At 43.7% G+C, this 12,996-nt stretch overlaps 1 protein-coding gene across 1 annotated transcript in view; it reads right to left on the bottom strand.

Moving 5' to 3' along the window:
- The window catches only part of BEAN1 (brain expressed associated with NEDD4 1), a 98,021-nt gene extending 85,449 nt beyond the window's left edge, over nt 1-12,572 (bottom strand). Inside the window, exons 1-2 of the mRNA XM_029608180.1 lie at nt 12,411-12,572; nt 7,533-7,739 (exon numbers count right to left, since the gene is read on the bottom strand). Of these exons, the coding sequence (XP_029464040.1) occupies nt 7,533-7,739; nt 12,411-12,438 (235 nt within the window). The 5' untranslated portion in view covers nt 12,439-12,572. The remainder of the gene's footprint in view (nt 1-7,532; nt 7,740-12,410) is intronic.
- Nucleotides 12,573-12,996: the final 424 nt, after the last annotated feature.

Here is a 12,996-nt window from a genome sequence, read left to right as displayed (position 1 = left end):
GAGCCTGTGCTTGAGCAAGACAGCATGTGGGAGTGAGAGAGAGCCTGTGTGTGCGAGTCAGACAGCATGTGACAGTGAGAGACCTTGTGTATGAATGATTGTATGAGAGAGAGCATGTGACAGTAAGAGCCTGTGTGTGTGTGAGAGAGAGAGAAAGCATGTGAGAATGAGAACCTGACTGTGTGTTTGAGGGAAGAAGACAGATGGAGAGAAAAGAAATAGAAAAAAAGACAATATAAAAGGAATTGGCAAAAAAAAATAAGAAAGGAAAGGTGGAAAAAAAATCCTGTGACCAACCCATTAGAAAACTAAGATCAGACAGCAAAGTAAAAAAAAACAAACAACTTTTTACTGATTGGCACATTGTAATCTTTGGGAATGTGCAAGAGTAGCACTTTCTCTATGCGGATCTCACAATGTAGGAGATCAGCATGGAGGAAGTGGAAGCCCACGGGGCCTGCAGAGAGGAGGCAGCAGAATGGGCTTCAGTGCCAGTAGCAGCAATCAGCACCTCCCCATTAGTCACGCGGCAGCAGTGACAGTGGCAGCAGAGGAATGAGAGAGGATTTGAGGTTGCTGGCAAAAGAAAGAGAGGGGTCTGCCTTTAGTGTGTGCATGTGTATGAATGGGAGTCAGCCCGGGGGTGTATGTGTGTATGAGAATGAATGGGTGTCTTCCTGGGGTTTGTATGTGAGAGAATTGGTGCCTGCCTGTGTGTGGTGCATGTGTGTGTGTGAATGAATTGGTGCCTGCCTGGGGGTCTGTATGTGTGAGAATGAATGTGTGCATGCCTGGGGGATGGGGAGGGTGTGGTGTGAAAATGAATGGGAGCCTGCCTGGGGGTCAGTGTGAGAATGACTGGGAGCTTGCCTATGTGTGTGTGTTTGTGTGAGAATGATTGGGAGCTTGCCTGGGTGTGTGTGTTTGTATGTATGTGAGAGAGCCAGTGAGAGTGAGAGCATGAGTGTGTATGAGAAAATCCAGGGGAGTAAGAGTGTGTGTGTGTGTGGGGGGGGGGTGTTGGGGAGAGAGTGTCTTACACCCTGAGAGTGTGTCAGTGTCTGTGAGAGCGAGATGTTATGGTGGGTATAAGAGCATGAATGTATGTATGTGACAGTGTATGTGTGAGAGAGAATGGACATGTGAGTATGTGTGTGAGAGAGAGAGGATAACCTCCTAATCCTGGACATCAGGGTGACTGGAAATCAAGAGCTCCCATGCATGGACAGCAGGGGTTTTTTAAAATCCTTTAGTTTTAATTATTGGGTGTTTTTTGATATATGTGCTGTATTGAAATATTTTATTGGTGTTTGGGAAATTGTAAAAAATGTATATGATTTTAATTAATAGAAATTCTATTTATCAGTAGTTTTAAAATATTCTTTTATTAGTATGGTTTTACTATTATAACTGATGCTTTATGTTTCTTGATTTTATTGTTTGATGAGGAATGGTGGTTCTGTTTTTCCATTATTAATAAACAGAGTCTGGCTTCTTGGGGTTTCCATTTCAGTTTTTTCTAATTTGTGCTCCTTTGTTTTGTATTCTGTATTTGGTGAGGGTCTGTCTCTGCTCTGTGTGTGTGACCATGATGAGAGATTCAGCTAGTATGTAGTGTCTGTATAGGGATCTATAGCAATTGGGTTTGTTTTGTTTCCTCAGTAGGTGGTGTATTGATATTCTAGGACCCAGTGTAATATTTACCCTTGCTTATTCACAGGTAGGGTTATTGTTGTTTGAGTTCTTGGTGTTATTACTGTTATGTTATGATGGGACTGCAGTATAGATTTTGAGTGTCTTTTTTGCGGGGTTTTGTGTTAGTTCACAATGGGGCAGATTTTAAAAGCCTTGCTCGCGTAAATCCGGGCGTATTTACGCGAGTAGGGCCTTGCGCACCGGCGCGCCTATTTTCCATAGGCCGCCGGCACGCGCAGAGCCCCGGGACGTGCGTAGGTCCCGGGGTTTTCGGAAGGGGGCGTGTTGGGGGGGGCGGGACCCGATGACGCTGCGTTTCGGGGGCGGGACCGGGGGTGTAGCGCTGGCCCGGGGGCATGGTCCAGGCCTCCGGACCAGCCCCTGGGTCGGAGGCCTGGACCATGCAGACGTAAATCTACTCGCGCCAGCAGAATGCTGGCGCGAGTAGATTTACGTCTGCTTCTCGCAGGCGTAAATCTACGGACAACGGTAAGGGGGGGGTTAGATAGGGCCGGGGGGGTGGGTTAGGTAGAGGAAGGGAGGGGAAGGTGAGGGGAGGGCGAAAGAGAGTTCCCTCCGAGGCCGCTCCGATTTCGGAGCGGCCTCGGAGGAAACGGAGGCAGGCTGCGCGGCTCAGCGCGCGCCGGCTGCCCAAAATCGGCAGCCTTGCGCGCGCCGATCCAGGATTTTAGAGGATACGCACGGCTATGCGCGTATCTTATAAAATCCAGCGTACTTTTGTATGCGCCTGCTGCGCAAACAAAAGTACGCGATCGTGCTGTTTTTAAAAATCTACACCAATGTGCCTGGCAGTGGAAGGTGTTTGTGCTGCTGTTACTGTGAGGTGACACCAGAATTTGAAAATATCTTTTAGTATGATGAGCTGTAAGGGAAACATCCAAGCTCCATTGTTTGGGGGAATTTCAGTGGATGCACAGAGTTACAGACCTGGAGGTGCAGGATTTGTATTGACATTCTGTCCCTTCCTATATATTCCAGACTTCACTTTCATAGTCATATAGAATTAGTTGAATGAGGCTATCAAAATAATTTTATAATATACTTGAAGTGTGAAACTGGCCAGCTTTTTAAAATTACGCAGAAGACCCTTTGGACTTTTTTATTAACACTTTTTTTATAACCAGTTTTAAAGCAGGATCCATGCTATAGAGGTGGGTGTGATGAAGAAATGTCATGTTGGCTTCCCCCCCCAAATTCTTCTGTATAGAGATGCCACTGATTTTCTGTGACCTTAAGCATTAGTACAAGAAGGATTACGGGGGGATGCTGGAGAGGCACACAAATGCATTGGCCCCCGGGCGCCGGAGACCCTTGGTGCACCACTGGGTGCGAGCCATATGGGGCCGCAAGTGAGGGCAAAGAGGAGTGGAGATTTGGCGGGCCGCAAGCAGTGCTCAACCTGCTCGCGACCCAGAAAACCACACAGTCAGCGGGCGTGATCGAGAATGAGTAGGAATCGGGGCCAAGACCGGAGGGTGGCGGGGCAATGGGGGGGGGGGGGCGCAAGTGAGAAGGCTCGCCTAGGGCGCCTAATCCCCTTGCACCGGCACTGGGGGGAGGTGACAGTGAGGGGAGGGAGAATGAGGGGGGAGGTGAGTGTGAGGGGAGAGAGTTGGAGTGGGGACAGGGGAGGGAAGGGGGGGTGAGTGACCAAGGGGAGGAGGATGAGTGACTGAGGTAAATGAGCAAGGGGAAGGGGGAGGGAGGGTAAAGAACCTGACTCTGCCACTGCAACGCGTGGCCGGGTACTGCTAGTATTTAATATAATTATGTTTGTTTGATGAGGTGGAATATTATTGCATTGTATGATCTTATGACCACTTACAAGGTAATATTGGGAAAGGTTTTGTGTTATATAAATAACAGAACCAGAATCATAACCATAATCAAATAATAATTACAGCAAAACAAAAAAGAGTCTCTTCCGAAGGGATGGGCTCCACCTTAACCAGGGTGGAACCAGACTGCTGGCGCTAACCTTTAAAAAGGAGATAGAGCAGCTTTTAAACTAGAACAAAGGGGAAAGCCGACAGTCGCTCAGCAGCGCATGGTTCGGAGAGAGGTATCTTTAAAGGATACTAATGATGCATTAGAATTAGGGCATCCCAACAGAGAGGTTCCAATAATTAGAAAAGTAGTCCAAGTGCCTGTAACTAAAAACTCACCTGAGCTAAAAAATTCTAACTTATCCCTATCAATTAAAAAGCAGAATAAAAATACAAACAAAAAACAAACTTTGAAATGTTTGTATGCTAATGCCAGAAGTCTAAGAAGTAAGATGGGAGAATTAGAATGTATAGCAGTAAATGATGACATAGACTTAATTGGCATCTCAGAGACATGGTGGAAAGAGGATAACCAATGGGACAGTGCTATACCGGGGTACAAATTATATCGCAATGACAGAGAGGAGCAGCCGGGAGGAGGTGTGGCGCTTTATGTCCGGGATGGCATAGAGTCCAACAGGATAAACATCCTGCATGAGACTAAATACAAAATTGAATCTTTATGGGTAGAAATCCCTTGTGTATCAGGGAAGACTACAGTGATAGGGGTATACTACCGTCCACCTGGTCAAGATGGTGAGATGGACAGTGAAATGCTAAGAGAAATTAGGGAAGCTAACCAAATTGGTAGTGCAGTAATAATGGGAGACTTCAATTACCCCAATATAGACTGGGTAAATGTATCATCGGGTCACGCTAGAGAGATAAAGTTCCTGGATGGAATAAATGATAGCTTTATGGAGCAATTGGTTCAGGAACCGACGAGAGAGGGAGCAATTTTAGATCTAATTCTCAGTGGAGCACAGGACTTGGTGAGAGAGGTAACGGTGGTGGGGCCACTTGGCAATAGTGATCATAATATGATCAAATTTGATTTAATGACTGGAAAAGGAACAGTGTGCAAATCCAAGGCTCTCGTGCTAAACTTTCAAAAGGGAAACTTTGATAAAATGAGAAAAATTGTTAGAAAAAAACTGAAAGGAGCAGCTACAAAAGTAAAAAAATGTCCAAGAGGCGTGGTCATTGTTAAAAAATACCATTCTAGAAGCACAGTCCAGATGTATTCCACACATTAAGAAAGGTGGAAAGAAGGCAAAACGATTACCGGCATGGTTAAAAGGGGAGGTGAAAGAAGCTATTTTAGCCAAAAGATCTTCATTCAAAAATTGGAAGAAGGATCCAACAGAAGAAAATAGGATAAAGCATAAACATTGGCAAGTTAAATGTAAGACATTGATAAGACAGGCTAAGAGAGAATTTGAAAAGAAGTTGGCTGTAGAGGCAAAAACTCACAGTAAAAACTTTTTAAAATATATCCGAAGCAGAAAGCCTGTGAGGGAGTCAGTTGGACCGTTAGATGATCGAGGGGTTAAAGGGGCACTTAGAGAAGATAAGGTCATCGCGGAAAGATTAAATGATTTCTTTGCTTCGGTGTTTACTGAAGAGGATGTTGGGGAGGTACCCGTAATGGAGAAGGTTTTCATGGGTAATGATTCAGATGGAATGAATCAAATCACGGTGAACCTAGAAGATGTGGTAGGCCTGATTGACAAACTGAAGAGTAGTAAATCACCTGGACCGGATGGTATACACCCCAGAGTTCTGAAGGAACTAAAAAATGAAATTTCAGACCTATTAGTAAAAATTTGTAACTTATCATTAAAATCATCCATTGTACCTGAAGACTGGAGGATAGCAAATGTAACCCCAATATTTAAAAAGGGCTCCAGGGGCGATCCGGGAAACTACAGACCGGTTAGCCTGACTTCAGTGCCAGGAAAAATAGTGGAAAGTGTTCTAAACATCAAAATCACAGAACATATAGAAAGACATGGTTTAATGGAACAAAGTCAGCATGGCTTTACCCAGGGCAAGTCTTGCCTCACAAATCTGCTTCACTTTTTTGAAGGAGTTAATAAACATGTGGATAAAGGTGAACTGGTAGATATAGTATACTTGGATTTTCAGAAGGCGTTTGACAAAGTTCCTCATGAGAGGCTTCTAGGAAAAGTAAAAAGTCATGGGATAGGTGGCGATGTCCTTTCGTGGATTGCAAACTGGCTAAAAGACAGGAAACAGAGAGTAGGATTAAATGGGCAATTTTCTCAGTGGAAGGGAGTGGACAGTGGAGTGCCTCAGGGATCTGTATTGGGACCCTTACTGTTCAATATATTTATAAATGACCTGGAAAGAAATACGACGAGTGAGATAATCAAATTTGCAGATGACACAAAATTGTTCAGAGTAGTTAAATCACAAGCAGATTGTGATAAATTGCAGGAAGACCTTGTGAGACTGGAAAATTGGGCATCCAAATGGCAGATGAAATTTAATGTGGATAAGTGCAAGGTGATGCATATAGGGAAAAATAACCCATGCTATAATTACACGATGTTAGGTTCCATATTAGGTGCTACAACCCAAGAAAGAGATCTAGGTGTCATAGTGGATAACACATTGAAATCGTCGGTTCAGTGTGCTGCGGCAGTCAAAAAAGCAAACAGAATGTTGGGAATTATTAGAAAAGGAATGATGAATAAAACGGAAAATGTCATAATGCCTCTGTATCGCTCCATGGTGAGACCGCACCTTGAATACTGTGTACAATTCTGGTCGCCGCATCTCAAAAAAGATATAATTGCGATGGAGAAGGTACAGAGAAGGGCTACCAAAATGATAAGGGGAATGGAACAACTCCCCTATGAGGAAAGACTAAAGAGGTTAGGACTTTTCAGCTTGGAGAAGAGACGACTGAGGGGGGATATGATAGAGGTGTTTAAAATCATGAGAGGTCTAGAACGGGTAGATGTGAATCGATTATTTACTCTTTCGGATAGTAGAAAGACTAGGGGACACTCCATGAAGTTAGCATGGGGCACATTTAAAACTAATCGGAGAAAGTTCTTTTTTTACTCAACGCACAATTAAACTCTGGAATTTGTTGCCAGAGAATGTGGTTCGTGCAGTTAGTATAGCTGTGTTTAAAAAAGGATTGGATAAGTTCTTGGAGGAGAAGTCCATTACCTGCTATTAAGTTCACTTAGAGAATAGCCACTGCCATTAGCAATGGTTACATGGAATAGACTTAGTTTTTGGGTACTTGCCAGGTTCTTATGGCCTGGATTGGCCACTGTTGGAAACAGGATGCTGGGCTTGATGGACCCTTGGTCTGACCCAGTATGGCATTTTCTTATGTTCTTATGTTCTTAAGTGAGCTCTTTCTGGAGAGGGCCTGAAACGGCAACAGAGTTAGCAACATGCCTTCTCATATCTTTACTTCAGCTATCTTCAAAGGTGAATGCTGCAGTAGTCAGAATAAAGAACTTGGGGGGGAATATATTTTCTTTGATGCATGAGCTTTCTTGTTCATGGTTATGAGAAATGGCATTTATTTAGAGGATTTTTCCCCATTTTATATGATCATTCATTCACTTTCACTATAATTTTCTTTCTTTCTAGTCCATGGGTTTGGATCATTTATTTATTTATCTAGAGGATCCTTACAATCTATCCTTTGTGCCAGTGAATGCACTGTTTTGTTAAGTTTGCAGATGCAATATTTAACCATCACCATTTTTACTTCTTCACAATGGTTAAATGTCTGGACAGATGCCTCCTGCTGCTCATATCAGCAGCCACAATGTGTATGCTCTAGCAGTTTAACAATGAAATATCCTGAGATGCTTGCCTTCAGATTCCTTGTCAATTCTAAATCTAGTCAGGGACTCTGCTTGGATGACGTCAATCTTTTTATTCTTGTTGATATGGTCATGTTAGCATTGCAGCAAGAAGGCGGAGTATTCATCTTACCGTATCCAGCATCTGTTCTCAGGTGGGGCTGTCTCAATCGCCCATCCTTGCGTAGGCTGCCAACGATGATGGTCACGCAGGACAGAAACAGCACAAGTCCAATCACTATTCCAGCCACCACTAAGGGTGAAACTAGCAAACTCGTCTCACTGCTGCTTTCACTGTAGCTAGGGCACTCGATGGGGCCGCTTTGGTTTGAATGGACTTCTGTAAAGCAGAGAGAGAAAACAAGAATATCAGTGACACCACAACCAAGATGCATCCAGTGATAAGGAATAGTGCATAATGTTACTGGCTATGCTGGCGACAAGTTACTATATTGCAGAATGCTGCCATCTGCGCAAGGTATGGCTCGTGACCAGTACTGCAGAATAAAAAACATTTGGTTATAACTAACAAATAGTGTTATAGGCATTTGACTGGAATGTGTGTAAAAAAAAATAAAGTAAATTTTCAGAAAGCTAATTTTTTGGAAGATCAAATCTCATGGCTATCTTCTATGTTTCAAGCTATTCATATTTCCACAGCATATATAAGCATATGTTAAACCAGAAACTGTTCAAATACTTTGGCATGGCACAGGATTGCTCCTCATGGGGTAATGTCTCCAAAAGAGTTTGCTTTGTGCACACAGCAGCAGGAATGAACCTCATCCGGAAGCCAGGGCAAATTGGGAATGATCTCAGTCTCTTAAATTTACTGCTGGTGCTCTCCTAAATACTTGTGTTAATGCCAAAGAGAACTGCCTTCTGGAACTGAGGGTATAATATGTACAGGCACCCAATCTAGTCGTATCAAACTTCTCAATGACAAAAAAAGGCAAGTGACAACCCCAAAATTTGATTGCCATATTCAGTTATCCTAGGCTAGAACAGGGGTGTCCAACTCCAGCCTTCAAGGAATGAAACCAGTCTGTTTTCAGGCTCTCTCTTATGAATATGCATGCGCTGTCTCAGTTGTGCACAAATATATCTCATGCATATTCATTAAGGGGGTACCCTGAAAACTAATCTGGCTTGCAGCCCTGAAGTAGGACACCTGTATGCCAGGCCTGGATTTAGGCACTGGTAACAGAGGTAATTGCCTAGATACCAAATTTTGAAGGCACAAAATACCCAGGCGAAAGAGGTGTGCAACTGTGCCAAGGAGAATCCTGCTCCAGTTGTCCACTTCAAAAGGACATTTCTATGGCACTTTGGGAGCCAGGGCAGGGGACTTCTCTCACTTTCTGATCTCCAGGGTCCCCCACCCCCCAACCCTGCCTATAGGTGCAAAATGCTTAAATCCGGCCCTGCTGTAGGCTAGAACAAAGCTGCAGAATAAGCAGCAGGAAATGTTTCAATATATGATATCGTTTATTGGCATCATAAGAACATAACATAACATAACATAACATAAGATATGCACACTGGGTCAGACCAAGGGTCCATCAAGCCCAGTATCCTGTTTCCAACAGTGGCCAATCCAAGTCACAAGTACCTGGCAAGAATCCAACCATTAGACAGATCACAAGCTACTATTACTTATTAATTACCATCATAGCAGTTTATGGATTTTTCCTCTAGGAGCTTATCCAAACCTTTTTTAAACCCAGTTACTCTAACTGCTGTAACTACATCCTCTGGCAACAATTTCCAGAGCTTAACTATGTGCTGAGTGAAAAAGAATTTTCTTCAATTTGTTTTAAATGAGCTACCTGCTAATTTCATGGAGTGCCCCTGGTCCTTCTATTATCTGACAGACGGGCCAATACAGTAAAGTCCGCGGGAGAGCGGACGCATGCCTGCTCTCCCGACGCGCGCACCGGCCCCTTGCCGGTGCGCGCGATTCACTATGCAAATTAGGTGGCGCGGTAAAAACGGGGAAAAGGAGGCGCTAGGGACACTATCGCGTCCCTAGCGCCTCCTTTTTGACAGGAGCGGCGGCTGTCAGCGGGTTTGACAGCCGACGCTCAATTTTGCCGGCATCGGTTCTCGAGCCAACTGACAGCTACAGACTCGGAAACCGGACGCCGGCAAAATTGAGCGTCCGGTTTTCGGCCTGAGAGCCGCGGGCCGAATTCAAATTTGTTTTTTTTTTTTACTTTTTTTACTCTTCGGGACCTCCGACTTAATATCGCTATGATATTAAGTCAGAGGGTGCACAGAAAAGCAGTGCATCGGAGTGCACTGTACTATATCGGCCTGAGAGTAAATAACCGATTTACATTAACTCGTTCAAGTCCTTTCATGATTTTGTAGACTTATATCATAACTCCCTGTTATCTCTTCTCCAAACTGAACAGCCCTAACTTCTTTAGCCTTTCCCACTTGAGATTTAACTACTCTGCATAAGTTTGTGTCATCCGCAAATTTGATCACCTCACTCGTTGTACCCCTTTCCAGATCATTTATAAATATATTAAAAAGCACCAGTCCTAGTACAGATCCCTGAGGCACTCCACTGTTTACCTTTTTCCACTGTGAAACTGACCATTTATCCCTACTCTCTGTTTCCTGTCTTTTAACCAGCTTGCAATCCACAAAAGGACATCACCTCCTATCCCATGACTTTTTAGTTTTTTTAGAAGCCTCTCATGTGGAACTTTGTTGAACACCTTCTGAAAATCCAAATACACCACATCTACCGGTTCACCTTTGTCCACATGTTTATTCACCCTTTCAAAAAAGGGTGAATAAACATGTAAAAGCTACAACCATATGATGGTTTGATTGACCAAATACAGTGCTTGCTGTCTCAGGGTCCAATGTGATAAGACATGAGTAAAAAAAACGTGTACTAATGTTTAGCCCACATTTTATTTAGTCATGCACTAAAAAAGGAATTAGCTCCTGGTACAGTAAGCTAATGATATGCCAATGCATCAGGATTTAAAAAAAGCACACTAACCTGAAAATGTGCACACAAAAATGGGGTAGATTTTCAAAGGGTTGCGCGCGTAAGATATGCGCGCAACCCCCGAAAACCTACCCCTGCCTCCCCTGCATGTGCCGAGCCTATCTTGCATAGGCTCAGTGGCGCACGCAAGCCCCGGGACGCGCGTATGTCCCGTGGCTTCGAAAAATGGGCGGTCCGGAGGCCTGGCCAGCCAGCGCACGCAAGTTACGCCTGCCTCGAGCAGGCGTAACTTTCTCAACAAAGGTAGGGGGGGGGGGGGGGGCGGAAAAAAGTTCCCTCCGAGGCTACTCGGCTCGCGCAGGTTGCACAATTGTGCACCCCCCTGCGCGCGCCGACCCTGGATTTTATAACAGTTATAAAATCGAGCATAGATTTGTTTGTGCCGGGTTGCGCGAACAAATCTACACCCGCGCGCATATTTTAAGATCTGCCCCAATATGCATAACTTGCACAGAACATGATTTATGCATATAAAACATGGATTTTGCACATTGTAGTTGCAGAAAACATGATTTGTGTGCATAAAGGTTGTGCTCTGCAAACAAAACACGAGTTACAAGCATAAAAGTTGTGTACCTAAAATCTTTGCACACAAAATGAGTCAGGAGCACAATCTGTCTCATAAAGGTTGTGGCCACAATATACACGCCAATGCCCTGTAGAGGATCCTGTTACCACAAACTGTAGGTTCATCCCCATAGACCAGCTCTAGCTCCACTTCTTTACACTATTTCTGACCAGGAGTTAAATTTCCAGCGTCAGGAAAACATAAGTTTGCATGAGGGAGTAAGCTCATGTACTCACGTGCGCAGGTTTGAAAATTCACCCCAAGGTGAATTCCTTAAGGTATGGAACCAGCCATGATCTTTCACTGCAGGCTATTTAACCCTAAATTTCAATTTATTCCTAGAATCCTTTTACTGTAGCTGACACCATACAAAATTAATCACATGGTTATACAGTTCCTTTCCTAAGAGCTTGCATGGCTTCACATGGGTAAAAATGGCAAATTTTGCAAATTTGTTTGCTTGGAATTTGATGTTTTGGCATGTGTAGTTTTGCATTTGCTAAATCATTTATGAGCTGACAAGTCATGCAAATCAGCTTATTAATGATTCAGCAGTAGTAAAATCATTCAATGCCGAGGCGGGATGGGAAAGGGGCACTTTTTAAAATGTTAACGTGTTGGCAGGGGAAGGGGGAGAAGAGTAGGGCACCCCTCGGCCTTTACACATTTTTTGTTTGGTTGGGGATAGGGTTAAAACAAAGAAATAAAGGGGTAATGATTTTTAACTACTGACTTGAAACCTGGGATCTAAAAAAAACACATTGCTGGGATGTGGCATGTTTTTTTTTTTCCAGTTCTCTTACTGGGTAAGTTACTGCATGGAGAAGAAATGCAGGCAGCTGTAAGAGCTCCTTCTCCCCTCCCTGTGCTGCTTAGAATCTAACACTGAGGGGCCGATGCAATAAAGTTTCATAGAAAGCAGGCGCTGAACAGTCAGCGCCTGCTCTCTTAATGCAATATTAAAATTAGGGGGTTGCATTAGTAGGAGGCAGTACAGAGAAGCAGTTTTTTTTCTGTACTTTTTTTTTTATGTGCACAGCTATTAACGCCTGCTCCAGGCAGGCATTAATAGATGACAGTTAAATGTGTGTCCGAGACGCACATTTTATTTTTTGCATCGGGAGTGAATGCCTAATAGCCTCATTCACATGCATTTGCATGTGATGTCCGCGTTGGACGCGCGTTGAATATGCGCTAATCCCCTTATTGCATTACGGGATTGATTAGCACCTATTGTACCCACGTCCAACTGCAGGTTAACAGTGTGCTCGGCTCAGCGCACCATATTGCATCGGCCCCTGAGATTGTTGTGGCCAGTGCAGTAAGAAAACTTTATTTGTTTTTTCATGGTGCTGTAATGAGAGAGACTGAGAGAGAGAAAATAAAAAGAAGTAGCTACAAGAGTTTCTTACCCCATGGCTGTAGCTCAAGGTCAACCATTGGTACTGTATTAGAAGTAGAGCAGTAGGCAGTGTGTCTGTGCAATGAACTTGCAGGAGAACTGACATATGAGTCATCAACCCGGAAGTGTCATGGAGGAAGTATTTCCTGATTTTACGGAGGTCAGAAGAACTTTTAAAAGTTTATAAAAATGGATCTGAGCAACAAAAAATTTTTTAAAAAGCAGGTTCTAGATGGGGAAAGCCTGCCTCAGCTCCCACCTTGGATTTATAGCCTTGATTGAATTTTGCCAAAATCGATTTTGGGGGAGTCCCAGAGCTCTTTTTAAAGTTAAAATTGTGAAAAAATAAGCATTGGGTCCAAGTTGGAGAGGGTTTCTCCTGGCAGCCAAAGATGGTCTGGGGGTCTCAGAATGTATCAAACTCCATTTTGTCAGTGGAATCCTGAAGAAGGGGTTTGTGTCTATGCAAATACGCTGGTGACACCATTATTTGAGCCTGTGTTAGAGGGAAATTATGTGAAGGAGCTAGTGGACTAAGAAATTAAGATTCCATCTCAGCCTCAAATTATGTCTCAAAATTCCAAAATTTTCTTTTC

Source organism: Rhinatrema bivittatum, chromosome 7, assembly GCF_901001135.1.
Source record: "Rhinatrema bivittatum chromosome 7, aRhiBiv1.1, whole genome shotgun sequence".
Classification (NCBI taxonomy): Eukaryota; Metazoa; Chordata; class Amphibia; order Gymnophiona; family Rhinatrematidae; genus Rhinatrema; species Rhinatrema bivittatum.
This window is presented reverse-complemented; position numbering and strand designations above follow the sequence as displayed.